General features: G+C 44.5%; 1 protein-coding gene across 1 annotated transcript; it reads right to left on the bottom strand.

The window, feature by feature from the left end:
- Positions 1-3,168: 3,168 nt before the first annotated feature.
- Positions 3,169-13,338, bottom strand: LOC309876712 (b(0,+)-type amino acid transporter 1-like; the record flags this gene model as incomplete). The annotated part of the gene is made up of 6 exons (XM_082757341.1): positions 3,169-4,286; positions 5,427-5,514; positions 5,929-6,053; positions 7,181-7,310; positions 11,225-11,358; positions 12,595-13,338. The coding sequence occupies 6 exons, from the start codon at positions 13,336-13,338 to the stop codon at positions 4,053-4,055; spliced, it is 1,455 nt and encodes a 484-aa protein (XP_082613467.1). The 3' UTR covers positions 3,169-4,052.
- Positions 13,339-21,277: the final 7,939 nt, after the last annotated feature.

The raw sequence follows: 21,277 nt of genomic DNA, 5'->3' as shown, positions 1-21,277 counted from the left end.
GTGGTGGCGTGACTTCATTCAGGCCTCGATAGTCCACTGTTAGCCTCCACTCGCCATTAGACTTTCGTACTGGCCATATAGGACTATTAAAGGGTGAGCGAGTCTTGCTGATTACTCCCTGACTCTCCAGTCGGTGAACCAACTCATGGATGGGAATCAGGGAGTCTCGGTTGGTGCGATATTGCCGTCGGTGCACCGTTGTGGTAGCAATTGGTACCTGTTGTTCTTCAACCTTCAGCAATCCTACAACAGAAGGGTCTTCTGAAAGGCCAGGCAGGGTAGACAGCTGCCTAATCTTCTCTGTGCTCAAAGCAGCTATGCCAAAAGCCCACCGGTATCCTTTTGGATCCTTGAAGTACCCTCTCTTGAGATAGTCTATGCCAAGGATGCACGGAGCCTCTGGGCCAGTCACAATGGGATGCTTTTGCCACTCATTCCCAGTTAGACTCACTTCAGCTTCCAGTACAGATAGTTGTTGGGATCCCCCTGTCACTCCAGAGATACAGGTGAGTTCTGTCCCTTGGTAGCCTGATGGCATTATGGTACATTGTGCGCCAGTGTCCACTAAAGCTTTGTATTCCTGTGGTTCTGATGTTCCAGGCCATCGGATCCACACAGTCCAATAAATCCGGTTATCCCTCTCCTCTACCTGGCCAGAGGCAGGGCCCCTCTAGTCCTGGCTGGAGCGTCTGCCACTTAATTCTTGCAAATGCACAAATTCTGGCAAATGAGAGGTAGAGGTCCCTTCATCGTGGTCAAGAATAACATCAGCTCTTCTACTGCCTCTGGGGTACTGCCCAATAGAAACTGGAGCAGCATTTCTCTTAGGAGCCCCTCTTCTTGCTGCTGTATTTCCTTTCAGTTCACGTTCCCGAGCAGCTAGGGTTGAAGTAGGTACACCATCCCATTTCCTCATATCTTCCCCATGGTCACGCAGATAAAACCACAAGGTGCCACGTGGTGTACGTCTTGGGTACTCTCTCTCTTGAGCAGGCGAATGCTGATTCTTAGTGGATGAAGTACCACTCTGTCTAGATGAGGGGGAATATACTTTCTCCACAAGCTTGTCAAGTCCTTTAGACAATTTCTCCACAGCTGAGACACAGGACTGTAGCGGAGCAGAGAGATTGTCTTCATATTTTTGAAGTTGGCAGGAGACATCATACATTGTTGGTCCCATCCCCTCATCCCAGTGAATTGCTGCCAGGGTACTGGCATGTGCTGATGGTGCACTCCGCACAAATTTACGCCACATGGATGTTGTGCACTGGACTTCATCGGGGTCTTGAGGTGTCTGGGCATTGTCCAAATCACTATAAATCATCTCCCGCACAGCTAATTCCCGCAGATGTTGGAGACCTTTATCCACAGTGGTCCACTTGCCTATGTGATATACAATATCTTCCTTATGGGGATATCTTTCTTTGATAGCTGCCAGGAGTCGTCTCCAGAGGCTGAGGGCCTGTGCTCCTCTCCCGATTACTTTGTCGATTACCCTTTCTCTAGAGAGGGATCCCAGCTGCTTGGCTTCATTGCCTTCTAATTGTAGGCTACTGGCCCCAGCATCCCAGCATCGGAGCAGCCAAGTGAGGATGTGTTCACCTGGGCGTCGACCATAATCCTTTCGTATTTCTCGCATCTCACTCAGGGATAAGGATCGAGTGATTTCTGATTCCTTTATGATTTCCGTCTCGTCTTCCTGCTGTTTTTGTGATGGCTCTGCTTTAGAGGTACCTGCCAATTCCCCTTCTCCCTCCTTCTTAGGAGAGCCTTCTTCCCTTACTAAACGAGCTGACCTCCGTTTCCATTGTTTTGACTTGACTATGGGGGCGACTGATACCATAGTTAGTTGGTCCTCTGGGTCAGCCACAGCATGTGTTACTTGGTCATCAGATTCAGAGACTTCCTCCCTCTCTTCAAGTTGCTGGATGATGTTAAACAGTGTTTGATAGGAATAAACCAGGACCCAGCACAATGCTGCAAGCTGTTGTTCTCCGGCATTATCAGGATCAGGACATACAACTCTCAAACATTCTACCAAGTTTTTAGGATTTAGCACTTGCTCAGGGGTGAAGTTCAAAACTATTGGAGGAGACACTCGTGACAGGTATCTGCTAACATCATCCCACACACCGTGCCACTCACCACGAGACTGTTTCGGGACAGATTCCCAAATAAGTTTTCTAAACAATCGACTAATCTTAGAGAGAAAATGAAACCTGTTATTCAGAATTAGAAATAGCAATACATGGGTTACAGATGGATCTTCAAAATACTCCCAAACTGTTGTAATTAGCCCACTGTGAAAGAAGGGAAAGGTACCATTCCTGATATTATTAATAAACTGGTGTCCAGATGAGAAAAGGAAGGCAGTGTAGTTCTGAATATTCTCTGAAAGATAGTTTCCATGGGACCCAAATGATAACAGCGCAGAGCCTGAATTCCAGAGTAAAACCAAGGTCAGTGCTTGGCAGCACAACGAATTAAAAAAAGTGAACACAGATTGTAGCACTTTGTCAGATCGGATATATAGGAGAAAGGAGAATATGACACGAATTGCATGACATATGAACAAAGCCATTATTATTAACAGGGCAAGGAACATGGTTACTAGCAAGCAAGTGTGTTAGTTGTATGCGTTTAATCAATTCTATTGTTATCTCAACCCTTCGTGCCCCACGTTGGGTGCCAAAAAGGACTGTGGTGGTTTTACCGTGCTGGGCAGCTAAACCCCACAACCGCTCTCTCACTCCCTCTCCTTTAGATAAGGAGGGGGAGAAGTAAAGCAAAGAACAACTCACGGGTTGAGATAAGGATAATTTAATTAAAGGGAAATAATTATAATAATTAAATAAAGACTACCATGAACTAAACAATTTAACTAAGGGGAAATAAAAGGGAAAGGGGAAAAAGGGAGGAAAACAAACAAACAAAATAAATGAAAGCTATATGGAAGTGCAGAGGAAAGAAATTACTCTCTACTTCCCACAAATGAGCGATGATTGACCACGTCCTTGAAGCAAGGCCTCAACGCACGCAGCCAGTGTTCGAGAGGAGGACCGACGCCTTCTCAACGAGAGCCCACCCCTCCCCTCTTCTTCCTGTTTCCACCTTTTATTGCTGAGTGTGACACCACATGGTATGGAATATCCCTTTGATTGGTTTAGGTCAGCTGCTCTAGTGATGTTTCTCTCCTCACTTTTTGCCCACCCCCTAGGAGGGTTAGAGAAAGGCCCAATGCTGTGCCACTGCTGCTCAGCAGTAGACACAACACTGGTGTGATAACACTGCTGTTCCAGCTACAAGTACAGAATACGGCACTGTATGGGCTGCTGCCAGGAAAGTTAACATTCCAGCCAGACCCAGTACAAGAGCAAACACTGACAGAAAGTTGACCTGAGTAACATTTGTAATTTTGAGACACAATGAGACATTTTAGGGACTAACACCTAGACCTTTTTAGTCTATGACAGGACAACCCCATACAAAAACAACATGGGCAAATGGAAAGAAAACAGCATATAATGTTTCTTTTGCCCCTAGAGCAAGAGGAAAAGGGTTGAGACTGAGGATAATGGGAAACTACCGTGACTGTGGTGTGTGAGAAGTGGGTTAGAATTTGAGAAGCCCTGGCGTCACAGTGGGCAGAGCTAGGTGGAAATAATTAAAGTCATTGCCAGGAATGGCTCAGGCTCACAGCCTACTGTAGGAATAATATTTCATTGTCAGTCTTCTGTTGCCTGGTGCCTTGAAATATAAGAGCTAAGATTTAGATCTGCTCAGGATGGACAGCTCTTCTCAGGATGGAAAACTGAAAAACGTATTCCTTTGGAATCTGAATGTTATCTGTCCAGGGAGAGATGAAAAATATGTGCTCAAAATGTTAAGGAAATGTGAGGAGACATGGGTCTAGACCCTCTCAACTAAACATTTTGGTGACACGTTAATTCTGTTCATTCTCTCTCACAGAAGACTAATTCCTAAGCCTTGAAAACCACGGTGTTGGAATAAAGCAGGAGGGCCAGGCAGCCATACCCCAGGAGGGCACTATCTCAGTTCGCATCCCTGGCAGTCGGAGCAACTTCCAGGAACAACTGGAGATACAAAGTGACTCGCTGCAAGAAGCGGGGGTGGCACTTGAAGCGCACCAGGGGGAAGTAAAGAATGACGCCGCTGAATATGAACAGAACGATGTAGAGGTACTCGATCTGGGGTTGGTCGATGATGGGAGCCAACACCAGGTACACAGCTGCCATCAGCACAATTATGGGGATGATAATCGGGACCTGTGAAAGCAAAACATCAGAGTAAAGACTCATGTAATCCTTGTGGGTCTGGACAACCCTGAAACTTGTGCAGAAGGCTTTTTAGCTGAAATTCTGCTGCAGCCTGAGGTATTACCCAGAAATCCCAATTAATCCAGGCATCCTGTTTCCCAGCCCACTCCATTCTAAGCTTCTGGCAGGCCTGCAAGAGCTACGCCACCACCACGTACCCTAACCCCTTGACTTCCCTGACCTCCCAGACTCAAAGATGCAAACAGCACACAAAACATTACTGCAGAAACAGAACTCCGTCTGCTTGAAGCCCATTCAGCCAGCAGGTTGGGTCCTCACCCAGTGTCCTAGTCACAGGACAGAGCCACAGGAGCAAGTGACAGGAAGGCCTAACAGAGCACTGCTCTTCTTCATGCTAAGCCCTTCAGGACACTCGCTATTTCTTCGTACAGCCTGGCAGTGTCAGCCTGTCATCTGTCACCAAGAGGAACCCCATGGAAATGAGGGTACTCATTGTGCTTGTCTCAGGGAAAAGCCACTGTCCCACCTGTGTTGGCTCTCACCGTCTATTGAGCCCCCTGTTCCACAGGAGTATTTCCCTCAGTCACAGAGGAGGCCTTGCAACTCAACTCGCTCATGGCACCAGAGATAAAGCAGGTGACTCCTGATTTCCTTCCACTAAGCTAGTTTGTGGCAGGCAAACCCGTCCCCTGGCCATGGCAAAGGACTTGGGGCATTCTGGCTGAGTTTTCTCTCTTTGGCCAGCCTCTCACACCTGGGCTACCCTCTGAGGAGTGTCACTGCGCTCTCAGAGTGTAACCAGGTGGTTGTGTTACTGATCAGAATCATCCTAATTTTTTCTTAAGTCTTGAAGGAGGAAAGAGAATACGGTAGATATATTTACCATAGTAAGGGGTCATTATTAGCGTATCGAGACAGAGAATTCACACTTGACTTATGGCTGCACACTCACACTATCTCGCCCTCTGTAGACTTTTCTGAGACAAAATGTGAAATTAAAAAAGGAAGGACAACCACACTAAATCCATAGACAACTAACCCCAGTGCTCTTCCTTTCCTCATAATGCTGTCTCATTCATTCGGACAATCAAGGAAAAGGGTTGTGGGGGGTTCGTGTTATTACTTCACCTTATAAGATCTTGGCAGTTCTGGTTTCTTGATTTTTAAATACAGGAGGCCAGAAATAGTCATGCCATAGAAAAACCATGCTATAAAACTGGGGGAAGAAAATAAAATAAAATTGGGGTGAAATCGTACAGCAAAGTCAGTCCTGCCTTGCATATCCCAAGTGTACATATCTCCAATTAAAAAGAATAATATTGATATAAATGTAGTAGTCCTTGCATTCATTTCTTTTCCAGCACAAACAATGAGAACTTTAGAATGACCCAAATATTGCAGATTCATTTCAATATGAGGATGAATCACACCCAGTTAAGTAGTGACAGAAGCATGAATGCATTGCAGAGATGCTGGGTCTTAAGCTCTTTTCCCTGCTTCCCTCCCCGATATGAGTCAGAAAGCAGTAGTTTAGGTTGAAAAAAAAATAATAATAATAAACAAATAAGCTTCCAAAACAATGCCAAGAACCAGGGGCACAAGGGGATGCAAACAGAAGTGCTGTACTTACCTGAAAAAGTTCACGATGCTGGTGAAGTTTCCTGACATTACCATTACCAGAGACATAGCGGATGTAAACAGCAGGGCAGGGGAGGGCGTGAGGCACCGCACATGGGCCATGGACAGGATTTCTGGCTGCAAGCCGAAGCACAACAGCGTGTGGTCACCTCACATTCGCGCAGACACGCACCCATCCCCTCAGCAGCTGGGGGCAGTTCTGCCTGCAGCCAGACCCTCTCTTAATCATCAGGCGAGCACTGTGATATAAAAGCCATTCAGCTGCAAGGAATGTAAACACGGAGCCCCCCGCAAGGATATTTTTATCATGTCTCACTGATTTCCTATCTGATTGGCTTTGGTTCAGGCAAACATGATGAGCATGGCCCCGCTCTTCTGCCCTCTGTCACCTTGCTCTGGGACTTCTCCTGGGCTGACTGGAAAACGAGACAACTGTTCCCAATATATACATGCAGCCAAACATAAAGCAAACCAGGATTTGCTCCAGAACACAGAGAGGATCACTAGCCTCTTTATTTATTGGCTCATTGGGAAAGTTTAATAGAAAGGTTTCTTGTTTTATTTTAATTTTAAACCAAAATACATGTATCATCCAAGTACTTCTCCTAAAGCTCAGAGAAATGGGACAAGGGGGATGGTTGTTTGGTATGGTCACATTCATATCCACAGTTCTGTGGACTGCCTGGCACAGAGCTTGTCACGGTGCAGCAGACACTGTCACCGGTAAGAGAAGCCACCACCCCAGTCATTTATATATGTAACAGATTCCCTCCTGTGCAAAGGAGTGGAGCTGATGCAGGGTGGTATCCTTTGCCCCCGAGCAGAAATGGAGGGCACAGCGTGCCTCGAGACAGCTCAGCTCAAGCTCTGAAAGGGGGAAGCGGAGCCGAGATGCAGGTGTAGTGTGGGGCACCTGGAGGCAGAGGCCTGCATGTCCACGGTGCCAGCAACCAGAGCGAGTGTGGGTATGCACATGAGTGTGATCGACAGTGATGATCAAGGCAGGTTAGCTGGTGGGCAAGCGAAGTGGTTTGGGAGCCAGGGGCCTGCTGGCTACCAGAGGGCCCGGGGGGAGTCCCAGCTGGCTGCCACAGGGACTGTGGAAAGTCTTTGAGCGATAAATAAACCACTGAAGAGCTATTGCTCTACCAGTTGAACATATGTGGTATTTTCCTTTCTGATTTAGTGCCACAAGAAGATAGAGTTCCTCAAAGCAAACCAGACCCCCGTTATGGGGTCCTTACCATATGGCCTTCCCTCGCAGCAATGTAGCACACGCGGCCTCCGCTAAAGAACGTGCCATTCGATGAGCCAAACGTAGACAGCGCCACCGACAGGGAGATGAGCCATGCCCAGCTGCCCAGGACTTTGTTCCTGAGGTGGGAAAGAATTCACATCATGACATCCAGCATATAGGTGGATGGGATACACACCCCAGAACCAGACAGGTTTCTCCTCTCCATTATTTTCACTGAAAGTTTTCATGTATTTATTTATTTTTCCCAAAGCCTTTCTAGTGATTTAAAGCCTTCTCTCCATTCCTGTAATATTTAGTTGTTAGTCTCATCCAGAAGCAGCAGCTTTGCTTCCTGCCTGGTGTAGATACATTGCAATGGTGTACAAAGCTGTCACGACATACAGAACGCTTTGTGTGTACACATGCTGTGGTGTGAATCCTGGAGATGCTGCTTTTAGCACCAACAATATTAAAATGGAAAATGCAGAAAGACCATTACCACCAGAGCTGACAAAATATCCTGCATTATAACCCCTTCCCCAACAGGCATAAGAATTTAACCCTCTAATCTCACCTGCACTTACTTCTGTTCTGTGGACCAGGTTAGAACCAAAGCAATAGTTTGAATTTCAGAAGTTTGGTTTTAGAATATGCTCAGACATTTGCACTTTGCTTTCTTCAGAACAGAAGAAGTAGCAGGGCTACAAATATTTCAAGGACATATAATTTTCTCACTTAGAAGTAAAGCCTGTCTTTAGGAATGAAACAGCATGAAGAATATTAATTGAGTAATAAGTGCTGGTGGTTTGGGGTAATTATCACATACATGAACAAACACACAAACACAGTCTTCATCAAATTGGCAAAAATCCAAAGTTTGAAAGTGTTTTTCTTTCTTTTTCTTTTTTTTTTTTTTTTTTTTTTTTTTTTTTTTTTTTTAGGACAGATTTCCATCCGAATTGTGTGACTTTAAGCCTTATGTAGCAGTTTTTAGTATCACCAATCCCAAATGTTCAAAAATCAAGAGCTGGGCTTTCCAACATTATGGCAGCAGCTTATGTACCATAATAATTTCAAAAACATAGTATGTAAATTTAATATCTGGGTTATGGGCCATTGGGATTCAAGTTATTAAGCTACTTGTCATAGACAGAACTAAAAATTTCCTTTTTTTAAAGTGATGAAATCTGGGCATCTCACATGATCACAAGACTCCATAACCTCAAGATCTCAGGGGAAAACAACTTATATCACAAAAATGGTAATAAAATATTTAGCAATTGGGTATTTTGCACTTCTGAGATTCATGTTGTGCTGCTTGGGCTCTCAAAATGAACTACAGGGGCTGCCATGAATAACTTCGTACACTTTGTATAACATATAATATATATATATATATACACATTTAACATATATATGTGTTATATATATGTGTTATACATGTATACATACATATACATATATATATATGTATAACATATTTTATATATATATATATATTGAGATCTACACTTCTGTTAAATCACTGGCACCAAAGACATGTTGGGGAGAGTTTTGTGAGCCCATTTTCTGCCTGCACTTCTCATCTCTAAACAGTGTTTCTACCTAGCAATTTCCTTACTATATGGAGAATAAATGCATTTAAATGTGAAGTGCCCTCCTCTGGCTTCTTTATGCTCCTCTCCTTCCTTAATGGCTTGAAGAGCTGCATCTCTTGCTCATGAACCACAAATATTGCACCCTCCTCAGCCAGTGGCTATCCACCTGTCCTCCAGGCTTCGGAGTGCCCAGCTTTCCAGTTGCTAGTTCAAAGTTTCTTCCTGAATTGTGCTCTTGGGGTGAAAAGGTTAATCAGGCAGGAAAACAGAGGCGTTAAAAAGGAGGAAGCTCACAAGTAAGTTGTTAATCAGGAATGATGGGAAAGGAAGTGCAGAGAAAGTTCATGACACTGCAGCTTAGTAAGGCTTTGTAACCTGTTCAAACAAAGCGCTAGGCCTTTAAAAGCTCCTGTTTATAATGACATGAAAGGCTATTAGAGAACACAAGAGCTTGCTCAGATCTTCAAACTGGAGATCTTGCGAAATGCACACAGCAGCAGAGCCACTGCCAACTTTTTAGGAAGAGGACGAGCAGCGACATAATCCCTGGATATAATGTGTCATTGCTTCTGCCAGACTCATTTTCAGATATCATAGATTCTATGTCTTTGGAAAGATTTAGACTGAGTTTGGATATTCTGGTGGCAATATCAGCTGGTTCAAAGTCACTGGTGCCTACATTTCTCATGACAGTCCTTTCTATCTAATCCTAAAATCCTTGTTGCACACAGAGCCTATTCTACATCACGAAACACTTCAGGTTGATGGAAGGTACAAACAGTTTGTAAGCAAATGGGGAAATTGAACCAACACACTCTGGTCTGGTCTAATTTCCACGTGAAGAGTGGAGAGGATTAACCCAGCTGGCTTTTGTCTCTCTCCCAAACCACTGCTGCTCCTTTGGTGGGGCAGCACATTGCTCTCTCCACTCTTATGGAAATGCTTAAAATGAGGGATGTTTCCCAGTCCCCAGGCCTGGATATTCACTTGTACTGAGCCTACATGGCAAGGGTTTGATAGCAGGGGGCTGCAGGGGTGGCCTCTGTGAGCAGAGCCCAGCAGCTGCCCCATGTCAAATCAGAGCCAGCTCCAGCCGGCTCCAAAGAGGACCTGATGGTGGCCAGAGCCGAGTCAGTGAGCGATGCTGGGTGAGCCTTTGGGAGAAGAGAGGAAGGAAAGAGAGGGGAAAAAAAATAAAAATAAAAATGTTGTGCAACTGCAACTGGTAGAGAGGGGTGTGAAAATGGGAGAGACCCAGCCTTGCAGCCCCCAAGGTCAGTGCAGCAGAAGGGCAGGAGGTGCACCAGGCAGGCAGCAGCAGTTCCCCTGCATCCTGTTCAGAGGCCCCTGGTGGAGCAGGCTGTCCCCCTGCAGCCCATGGGTCCCACATGGAGCAGATCTCCACGCTGCAGCCTGTTGAGGAGCCCCCAGTGGAGCAGGTGGATGTGGCCTGGAGGAGGCTGCAGCCCATGGAGAGCCCCGCAGGAGCAGGCCCCGGGCCAGAGCTGCAGCCCATGGAGAGGAGCCCATGGTGGAAGAGGTCTTCTGGTAGGAGCTGCTGCCTGTGGGGTCCTGTGTTGGAGCAGTTTGCTCCTGAAGGGCTGCACCCTATGCTATAGACCTATATTTGGAGCAGTTCTTGAAGAGCTGCTGCATGTGGGCAGCCTCCACAGGCTCAGTTCAGGAAGGATGGCATCCCATGGGAGGGACCCCATGTGGAGCAGGGGCAGGGAGGGACCATGAAGGCGCGATGGAGGTGAAGTGTCAGGGATTGATCACAGCCCCCATTCCTCATTCCTCTGCGCTACTCAGAAGGTAGTTTTGGGGGAACGGTTGTTTTAGTTTGCTTTCAGTTTCTCAGTGCTCTAGTCTGTTAGTAATAGACAATAAATTATATCAGTCTCCCTATGCTGAGTCTGTTTTGCCTATGATCTCCCTGTCCTTATCTCAACCCTTGAGCCCTTTCCATCGTATTTTCTCCTCCTGTTCCTTTAAGCAGGGGGAGTGAGAGAGCAGTGTGGTGGAGCTTGGCTGCCCATCAGGGTGAAACCTCCGTAATCCCCTTACTGCATCCTCATTGTTTTCAGGGAGATGCTCCTGGTGTGCTCTTCACCCTTTCTTTACAGCCACTCTCCATGGAGAAAAGCACGGGCTGGAGGGAAGCCACAGTTTCCCAGTGTAAATGAGTGGGGATGGGGAGCAAGGAGTGCTCTGCAGAACATCACATCTTGGCAGACCTCGGAGACCATGGGCCCAATGGGGCTGGTCAGCTTGGTCTTTGGTCAGGGAAGGCTACCTGCTGCTCTGAAAGCAACAAGGAGCTGCATGTCAGCATGCTTCCTTGTCTGCTTCCATGCCCACTGGGAACAGCACCTAAATTTCCTGAAACTCAGGGGAAAACCCGTGTTTTGTTAGACGGCTTTGGCTGCTTTGTTACCAGAAGCAGAGCTCACCCCCAAGTGACAGCCACAGCTCCCGAGGTCAGCAGTTCCGATGGAGTCATGGCTGCAAAGTAACTCACGTTCACCAGCAAGTACAGGCAGGTAACCAAGGGAATAGCAATCATCACGGCTCTGGGAAGGGTCACCTGGAAAAGGGACCACAACTGTGTTACAAGAAGCTTCTTGGTTGTTTTAACATTGATTTATTTGTTGTTGGTGTGTTATGGCTCTTGATGTGATACATCTTCCCATGAACATCCCACTGAAATAGGTGACATATCGGTGTGTTTTGCATCATATTTAACAACTCTAAGGGCTAAATCAAAGCTGGGCAGCACAAGGGAAATTTGCTCGAGGAAGGAATTATATTTTTCTTAATGATAGGATACTACCGTGGAGCTCCACAGACCATTTTAAGGCTCACAAAAATCAGCAAACACTGCTTTATGCAGATGAAAGCACTGGAAAAGAACACCCATAAGGTGATCACAAAGCAACTTTCTACGTCTAAAAACCTGAAATATCAATTTTTGCATTCCCTGTTCTCACTGTAGGACAAGATGTGGCGATTCCTTGTACTGTGGTTTCCACCTTGCCAAGGTCTCAGTATCAGTGTACTCAGTCCTTTGGGAGACAGCACCACATGACTCTGGGATCTTTGTTGCCATTTAGATTAATATTCAACTGCATATTTTCATGTAATCTGTAATATCATGTGCTCTGCACAAGCACAGTCTATACCCGCTGCACTCACACAGCTCTTTCTAAAAGAGGGTCGATACTGCTGTAGTGTCTGATCTGTGATCTCCATGGCACAGAGAGGGCTGCTGTGAAATGCGAGTGAGCTACTTCAGCGCCTATACCATGGACAGAACAATGCCCAAAAAGCAGATATTGCTTGACTTTGTGTAAAGTTCCCTCCAAGCAATGAGGAGTAAGAAGTGGGTTTTGAACTACACATTGTAGATCAAATATTTTTCAGAATACTTGGTGTTAAGAAACCTTTGTGAATTTTAGCAGAAGAGAGGCTGCAGTGCTTTTTTGCATAAGTCTCGGTGTCCGGAGTGCTATTCTCTGAACTCTAAGACAAAAGCTCATCCCCAAGACATTCAACTGCCTATAAGCTTTTTTTCCCAGCTAGTGAGGCAGTGATTTCTTGTGGGTAGGATGTTAAATTGCTTAAAGACCTATTTTTACTCTCCCTGTAACCTTTCCAAATACATCCATAGGTGTTCTGTCCCACAACAACAACAACACACAGGAGGGAAGTTCAGCAGTCTTTCCTCCAGCTCTAATCCCTTGATTACTCCTCTTAACACGCTAATAGGCAGCAATAAGCATAGCAGCAGCAGCATGAAGCAAGAAAAACCCAGCTCACTCACCTCAGGCTTCTTCAGTTCCTCCGTTACGTAGTTCAGGTTGTTCCAGCCATCGTAGGACCAGAGCCCCTGATAAAACGCCACCCCGACTGTCCCAATCCCCGCGGTCGTGTTTTGAAAAGCGTTCTGAAAACTCTGAGTTTGTCCCTTGGCCAGCAGCACCATCCCGCCCGCCACGATCACTAGCAAAGCCAGGAGTTTGGCAGCTGTAAAAATGTTCATGATAGACGTCGCCAGCCTCACGTTGAGGCAGTTGATGATAGCTAAAACCAGGATGCAGGCGGCAGCTGCACATTTGACGACAGCCTGCGGAGACGAGCAGCCCGGGTAGAAGGGCGCAACGGCGTACTCAGCGAAGCTCAGGCAGACAGCTGCCAGCCCAGCTGGCCTCACCAGGATGACAGAAGTGTAGGCGAAGAGGAAAGCAGGAAAAGAGCCGAAAATCCTCAGGATGTAAATATATTCGCCTCCAGACTCTTTAATTACGGTTCCCAGCTCAGCGTAAGACAAGGCCCCGAACGTGGCCAGGACACCGCAGGCTGCCCAGATAAGCAGGCTGCTGGCAGGGCTCCCCATGTGATGTAGCACCCACTCGGGGGACATAAAGATCCCCGAGCCTATCATGGTGCCCGCAATTAATGACACCCCGCTAATGAGGCCGACCTCTTGCTTCAGTCTCAATTTCTCCCTTCCTTCACTCGGATCTGTGGGTGAAGGAGGTGGATCTGTTGTCTTCCTTTTCCTCATTACGGACTTGTTGGCAGATGTTTCCTCAGAGAAAGTGTGGAATAAGACTGAGTCGTTTAAATAAGAACCACCTCAGGCTTTTAGGGTTAGGTTAATAATTACAAGAGTCACACAGAACACTGACAAGAAATACAAACTCTCTTTCCCTGTTTTGCATTCTTTCATTACCCATCTTATCTCGCTAATTTATAATGGTTCAGATGCGGCCAAGTCTGATGATCTTTGGTTGTCGTTACAAGCAATGGGAATGGAGAGCATTCGGCACCACCTCAGGATCATGTAGCACCTCGCTGGACTGTGTCCCTTATTGCCCCTCCTTTAAATCATGCTTCAAATGCCACCTGAAGCAAAATATAAGATAAGCAAAATCCCGTTGCAAATCTGTACTTTATTCTTTGTTTCAAAGTCAATGCCCAAACATCTCCTTCAGTGCTGAATCATATTTTCATGCTCCGCTATAGCGTGACCCTAACAAGCCTGCCACCCAGCACGCTGTGGCTCTGCTCAATGAGCAACCTTTCCAGTGTCCTCATCAAAGACACAGAAGTGTTCTGCTAAAACCAGTCCAGACACTGCTTTCTTGCAGAGTAGTTGGGGCAGTTCTGGCTTTTCCACATTTTAGAAGCCACAGGGGAAGAGTGAAGAGGCAACAAGTACATTTTTATGGGCCCTTTTTTCCAGTGTCCATGAGGTTTGCAGATTCTTACCAGACCATGATCATCAGAGGATTTTGTCACCACTCATCATATACACATTTCATCGCACGCTCAACAGAAATGTCGAAGCACAAGGTTCTGGCAATGCCACCGGCATCTTTTTACCTACCATACAATTTTTGACTTTGGGGAGGGTTCTGCTAAAAGCCTGAAGGTTGTTACAAGGCATGAGGATGTGCTTTGTGATCTGTTAGACGTGCGAAGCATTGAGCAGAAGGGAACGTCCATATGGATTCCTTTGGACATGAAGTAAACTTTCCTGACTGCAACCATAAAGAAGGAGACTTAGTGTGCCTGGTGGTCTCGTTCAGACCTCTGTTGTGATAGATACCAGAAAGAACGAGGGAGACCTTCCTCAGCCCTTCACAGACACAGCAGACCTTGAATCTTTAGAACTATCTGTCCTCAACCATTCCGGCTAAAAACAGCATGAATATAAATAGAGAAGTATTTTTATTGTCTGTCTAAAATTTTCTTTTCTTCTAAATAGCTTTCTCTTTCTCTGCTTTTATTTTCATGAAATAATCTTCTTAGCTTTGTAGTTTTCTATGGATAACTCTTGGACTCTTAACAAAACTCAGGCACCTGTAAGAAAAACAAGGTATATGAGTCACACGATTGCTCATGTTAAAGCAAATAAAGTAGAACAAATTTCAGCATCAAGCTTCAGGTTTTAATTTTTTCAAAGATGAAAAAAAAAATCTCATTAAAAGTAGGTTTTCAGTATAAATCTTATTACCGGACAAAGAAAATCACGAATATTTTATCTTTTTTTGTAAAAGTACACTAGATGTTACTCTTAATACTAACTCACAAGTACTCACTGGGAAATGGATCCCATTTTGATTCTCATAATTTCAGAGTCACTTACAAAAATTCACCGCTGACCAAGCTGTAGCTTTAACAAAAATGAAAGGTTACTTTGTCTGTAGCAAATAAGTTTTTTAAGTCTCTCTAGTAAAGATGTGAGTTCTGAGAATAAATGTATGCACCTTGTACTGCAAGGATGTAAATTAATGCATTTCAAGTTAATGGTTTGCAAAGTGCTGGAAAACTTGAAAGCAGGCACATTTGGCAGAATAATTTGTTTTACTGCTACTAAGTGAGAGTGCTCATCTTGTTAGCTGGTTTAGCTATCTGTAGCATATTCTTTTTAAAATTAGGTGACGGTGAAATCCTTCAGAGGTCTAAAGGCCTGATTTTTTTCTGCACTATAGACACTCAACTTCTGTGTGCATCCAGACATATATTACGTATATTGATCCAATCTGAAAATGTATTCACAAAACAGGGCTAAATCAATGCTGAAGGAAAACTTAATGTGACTACTGGTAGCTAAGCACCCTTCTGGTCAGGTTACAGAAATATTTCAATAACTGTTCTCCTGTTTTAATGAAGGGTCTTTTCTGAAGTGTAAATGCAGGGTTCTGTAAAGGAGCTGAGAGGAGCTTTTCAAACCTTTGCAGTTCTTGCTTGTACAAATAAAGGATTTCTAATCAAATGCTGTAGAAACAGAATTTCTTCAAACTTGATCATGTCAAAAATTTCTGTAAGACCACTCAGATAACACGGATTAATTAATTGGTATGTCAATAGCCTCAGTCAGTTCCTAAAGGGAATCTATTTCTAATCCCAAGATCATTGTTACTCAGTTCTAACTGCTGCTACCTAAGGTAATAATTAATCTAATTAATCATGATAAGGACCTGAGGCTATTCCTGTTGAAGCTGAGACAGTCTGACTTCTCTGGATCTTTTTCCATTGACTTTGTTCATTTTTTGGCAGGTATCAGCAGCGTGGAGTAGCCATAAGATATTATAAGATATAATTATAAGATATTATAAGATATAGTAGCCATAAGATTATTTTAGATTGGCACAACTATCAATGCATTTGTCAAAAACGGCTATATAAAAGTGCACCTCACCACTCCACTTCAAAAAAAAATATGCGTATGATCAGGAGTGAAAATAAAATACTGTTTTCCCTTCTGGGGAGTAGCAAAACTTTGTTCTTCAAGCTGTTGTGCAATAAATCTGCTACCCAAGCAACTCTCACTTTTCATGTACCTTTGACATTGCGATGGGTGGTTGCCATCTACTGGTCTCTGAACAATAAAGCAGCTTTGGCCAGTAAAATACGGCTCATTCTACATTAGGCTTTGATATCTTGCATTACAGATTAAAAAGAAACCCTACAATAAAAGTTCTTAAATATTAATGTAGCACAAATAGAGAGCATACTGGATTCGTGGATGAAAATTCTCCACAATGCCATTAGGGCTATTTTTATCCCAGCAATAGCTACAAGGACTAGAGGAAGCTAATTTAAGGTAAAGGCCAATGTCAGTAGTAAGATCTAGACAAAACATGTGGGCAAGTATTTCGCAATATTTAATTTTAGGCCCCAGGAGTGGTATTTGGAACACAGCTATAGGTTTGGCTTCCCTGTACTGTGCTTGGGAAAGAGTTATAAATCTCACAGTGGGAAGTAAAAATAACCCACAGTCTGAGGATGGAGTGGCCAAAGCCATAGCCTGTAACTTCTTTCTGAGGAAGGCAACTCTTTATACCCACCAAAAAAAAAATAATAATGATAAAAAAATGTGCAAGGATCAAGATTTTCTTCTTTAGAAAACAAACAAGCAAATAAACAAGTTGTGTGAGATGAGCTAACAGTTTGAGAACTCATCCAGGACATCAGATGTGGGTCCAATGGCCTTCTCTACCTGTGCACATGGGAAACCACGAATCCAAGAAGGATACCCTTGCCTCCAAAATGCAGCTTTGAGCTGTATTTGCAGGCAGATCTTGGTATCTGTACTTGCAATATAAATAGAGACGCACGCTTGAAAAGAGGGAGGTAGGGAGTAAAGGCTGGGAAAGTGGAGCTCTGAAATAGGTCTTGAGCCCAGAAGAAAAAATGGGGGCAGAAGGAAAACCTGTCCCAGGTACCCTGTGTGAAAATAGCAGAAGGGAAAGAGGACTCATTTAGAGATGTCTGCCTGGAGAAGGGGTGCCCTAGAGTGTTGGACTCTGATCCCCTACCTCCCCGCTGCCTTCTGGAGCTGAGACCCAGCCAGCCTCACCCCAATGGAGTTGGTCTGGACTCACCAGGTCTGTCTGACCCAGGGGCCAGCAGGGCTTGGTTATCCCCCAGGGGTCAGCAAATAAACTCTGGCTGTGTTTCTAAAAATGCCAACGCCTGTGAGCTGCAGCTGGCAAAAGAAAACAGCTTGGGCTACTGGGAGTGGGATGAAAAACTAAGAATGCGTGGCAGCCCTAGGCTTCACAACCACAATAATTTCATAAAACTGAGCTTGTGTAAGTTTGGACAGTAACTGCCTTTCCCTGTCACGTTACAATAGCATATCTGAGCCCTGGGGATTAGGAGGGAATCTCAAAAACAAGAACTTACCATAAACTGAATTAGCTTTTCCGGCCGGGTCTGCAGGCAGCCTCCAGCTGGGGCCTCCGAAAGGTGAGCTCGAGGTTGCTGCTGCTGCTCAGTAAGGGCTCAGCACGTCCTGGGTCTGCAGCTATTACACTTTGAAAGATTTCCTTTAGTTTCGCTGATCTTCTGCATGAAGAAGTAGTTGGTATCCCACATTTTGCCAATCAGATAGTAAATATTTTGGTTGGTTATCCTGTTGTGTTCAGGAGGAGGTTACTCGTGTCATTCTGTACCTTCTCTGTGCTGTCCGATGGAGCTGGACACAAGGCAGTAATAGCCCCACACCTCAGTGTTTCATGGAAATACGCTTAATTAAAAGAAATTGCAGAAAATAGTAATGCAATGACACAAAACAAGAACCACAGCTGAAAATAAAATAATTACTGTTTTCATCAGTACTGATCCCGCCACTGCTTGCAAAGGTCAGGAGTACTGACTTAAGTTTAAACAAATATCAAATAAAAATAGACAATTTCATTAGAAAGGTTTATAATTAAATTAGAAAAGATAATTCTGCTTCTAATATGGTTAGAATAGCATTCTGAAGGTAAGCAGGCAAATAAAAATTGCATTTTTACCAATGGACACTGCAAACATCAGAAGCCAATGCAACCAGAGAAGACCCCAAGAAACCCATGGAGGGAAACAGGAGAGTATCTGTGTAAGTGCTCATTCCCCAGGCTGCTGGAGTAGCAATTTCAACAAAACAAAACAAAAACTATCAGAAAACAACAGTCTTAGACTGATGCTGGCTCCAGAACTCCCTGCCTTGGCCTTGCAGACAGTTACTATACCAAGTGCTGTTGCTACATTTTCTTTCTCCCAGGAAGGAATACTATATTATTTTTTTTCCTTCATTTCTGTCCATATCTATATTTCCTGATTTTATATATCCATATACATACATAGTGTATATATGCATAAATATATAGTGTTCCAAACCTGTCCTGTTTTTTTTTGTTGTTTTTTTTTTTTTGTTTTTTTGTTTTTTGTTTTTTCCCTTTCTTTCTCTTCCTAGCATTGCTTTAAATTTGTCTTAATAATCTCTCGGCGTCTGTCTGCACTCTTAAGAATTCCTTTCAAATTTTGGAATTAATTATTTTTATTTATTAAGTTTAATTCAAAATTAGATTTTCTTGTGCTATATGAAGTCTGTTTTGCAGACTCATTATCAAATGAGTGCAGTCTTTCTAAATACCAGGATACAAATCAACATTTTCACTGAAAACTTTCTATTAAGAAAGATTAAAAAAAAAATAGAATTAAAACACGGCTGCATTTTCAACTCGGAAATTCTGTTTAATCACTTAAATTCACTCCTGAATTTATGAACAGAGGTATAATTGTACTTTAACTGATACTAAATGATTTATTATTTTTAAAACAATCTTTTACAACACATGCTTAGGGTTTAATCTATACATTCATGCTCACTGTGTTAGGTATCACTCTATAACAAAACAGTGTTGTCTGTACAATTCTTTTTTTAAACATTGTAATATTACCGGTCAGAATCATTCAATTTTTTTCTTAGATGAAAAGGGGACAAAGCGACTGGTTGTATATAACTCAAAGCCTTCAAGACATTACCAAAACTGACACCAATTTTTTAATGAACCCCTGTACTGTAAGTGACATTTGTGGTTATACTGGCTGTTAGAAAACAGGACGGAGGACTGGGTGAAGTGCAATTTGTTCAGTGAATTACAAGGCTGTGTTTTACACCCATAGAAAGAGCCACTCCTGCACTTTGTGCCTGCTCCTTCCTGCCCTGTGCAGCTGCAGTGTTGTGTCTGGGGGACGCAGCTGGGGGCCCAAAGGCTGCTCCCTTTGCCATTGCTGCTGTGACAGCATCTTCCTCCCAACAGCCCAAGTGCCGGAATTGCTGCTCGCCCATCTCCCACTCTTCATGCATCCAGCTCTGGTGGTGCAGCAGAGCAAAGGGCCCACGTGGGGACGAGGAAACACACTTAGAGAACCACACCGAGGAAGAAAAACAGGGTAACATGGCCTGCAGCAGCTCATGAAAGTTTCGTGGGCTGCCCCTCTGCCTGTTTACCTTCTTTTGGTCACCGTGTGAGTGCAGCGCAGGGCTGGGTTGTCTTATCCCTGCCTCACACTGCCATCTGCATGTGTGGCAGATCTTCCTGCCACTGTTCTTCCCCCCCTCTGGGGTGGGATGTGTTTCAGCGCCGCATCAGGCACAGCACGAGGTCAGGCTTTGCCCACGCATGCTCAAAACTTTTCATTTGTGGAGTAGTATGGGCTGTACCACGGGCTCCTGGCCATGCTCGGAACACTGCGAAGTCGATCTCCTAGGATAAGCTCAGTCAGGGACAAGGGGGCTCATCCTGTCTCCATGCTGGTTACTGCCTCGCTTTTCAAAAAGCCAGGACAGGGGTTTAATTTTAACAGTCTGTTTAATTATAACCTTGCTTTGACTCTGCCAAATGTCAAGGAAAAAAAATAATGTTTGCCTGGAAAAGTCACATAGGTTATGATGCTCTTCTCTATCTGTCTCTGGCTGGTCCTTTATGAAGTTGGAACATGTATTTTGCACTTAATGGCTCGTCTTTCATGGCGTTACCAATAGAAAAACTAATGATCTTGGGAAGAAAGTGATGTGTTGAGATTGTAATTACTCCCATCTGTAGCTTTGGTTGAAGTTATAAATAGATACGAATAAAAGGATGAAATGAATTACACATCTTTTTGTGGGCCTTACAGGGGAAGTGTGTGTGGGAGAAGGGAAAAAAAATATCCTACCAGGTTATAATTCCATTTGTTATTTTCATTCGAGATTGTATGATGAAAAGGACTGTGCTTAAAGGCTTGCAGGATCCTTTCTGGTCCTAGATCATAGCTTCCTAATTGCCCTTGTCAGTGATGCAGTGAGCTGATAAATTCGTGACATAACGACGATGCCCAGGAATCCCTGTTAAGTCATACTGTTCTCTTGAATGCAACTGGGTGAATCTACAGACGTTGTCTTCCAGTTTTTAGCCCTTAGCTAAAACGAGTGGAAAAGGACTCTCATTTATACACGTAAAGTTCCTGTTTTGCAGTCCACCAACAGGATGCATTAGGAGGGAAGAAGAAGTTTTCCAGCCGAACTGGATTTCCGTCTGGAGCCAGCTAAAGCCAGTAGGCAGGGCAAGCCTCGGGCTGTGGGGTGTGGGCCGGTGCCTACTTTTCCTGTGCCAGGGGAAAGGGAATTGATTATTCCCCTTTGAACAGCTAATCTCTGCTTCCCACTTGCACAGCTCTTTGCCCCCAGTGGTACAGGAACAGCAAGGGCATAGCTGGGTGGGTGGTGGGTTCTTCCCCGAGCGGTTCCTGCAGAAAAACAAAGTGCTGCTCTTCCTTCTCGCCCTGCCTTTCCCATTTTCTGCCACAGACACGGGCTCGCCCTCGGGCCCCCACCCCTGTGCTGGGGGGCGCGGGTGCAGGAGCGGCTGTTGGGCCCAGATAGGAGATTAGGTGAAGACAGGGGTCCTGTACTGAAAGGGAGGGAGAGCTTATATCCTTGTGATGGCTTCTCTGTTTGGCTCTGTGTTTAACTAACTGCCTAGGAAGAGGAATGCATTGGAAACAGAAGAGGTACTTCAAAAGTCTGTAAAACCTGCAGATGTAGCTAAAGGTAAGCCCACATATGTATGAGTACACTGGCACTATTTATGCAATACTTTATGCAATACATGCATAACTTTGACACCTACTTCTCAGTATTACAGTGCTCGACCATTTTGTTTACGCTCAGGAAGCAAACT

The sequence above is a fragment of the Aythya marila genome (genome assembly GCF_965140915.1).
Source record: "Aythya marila genome assembly, chromosome: 3".
Classification (NCBI taxonomy): Eukaryota; Metazoa; Chordata; class Aves; order Anseriformes; family Anatidae; genus Aythya; species Aythya marila.
Note: the sequence above shows the minus strand (reverse complement) of the source record. Positions and strands in the feature narration are given on the sequence as shown.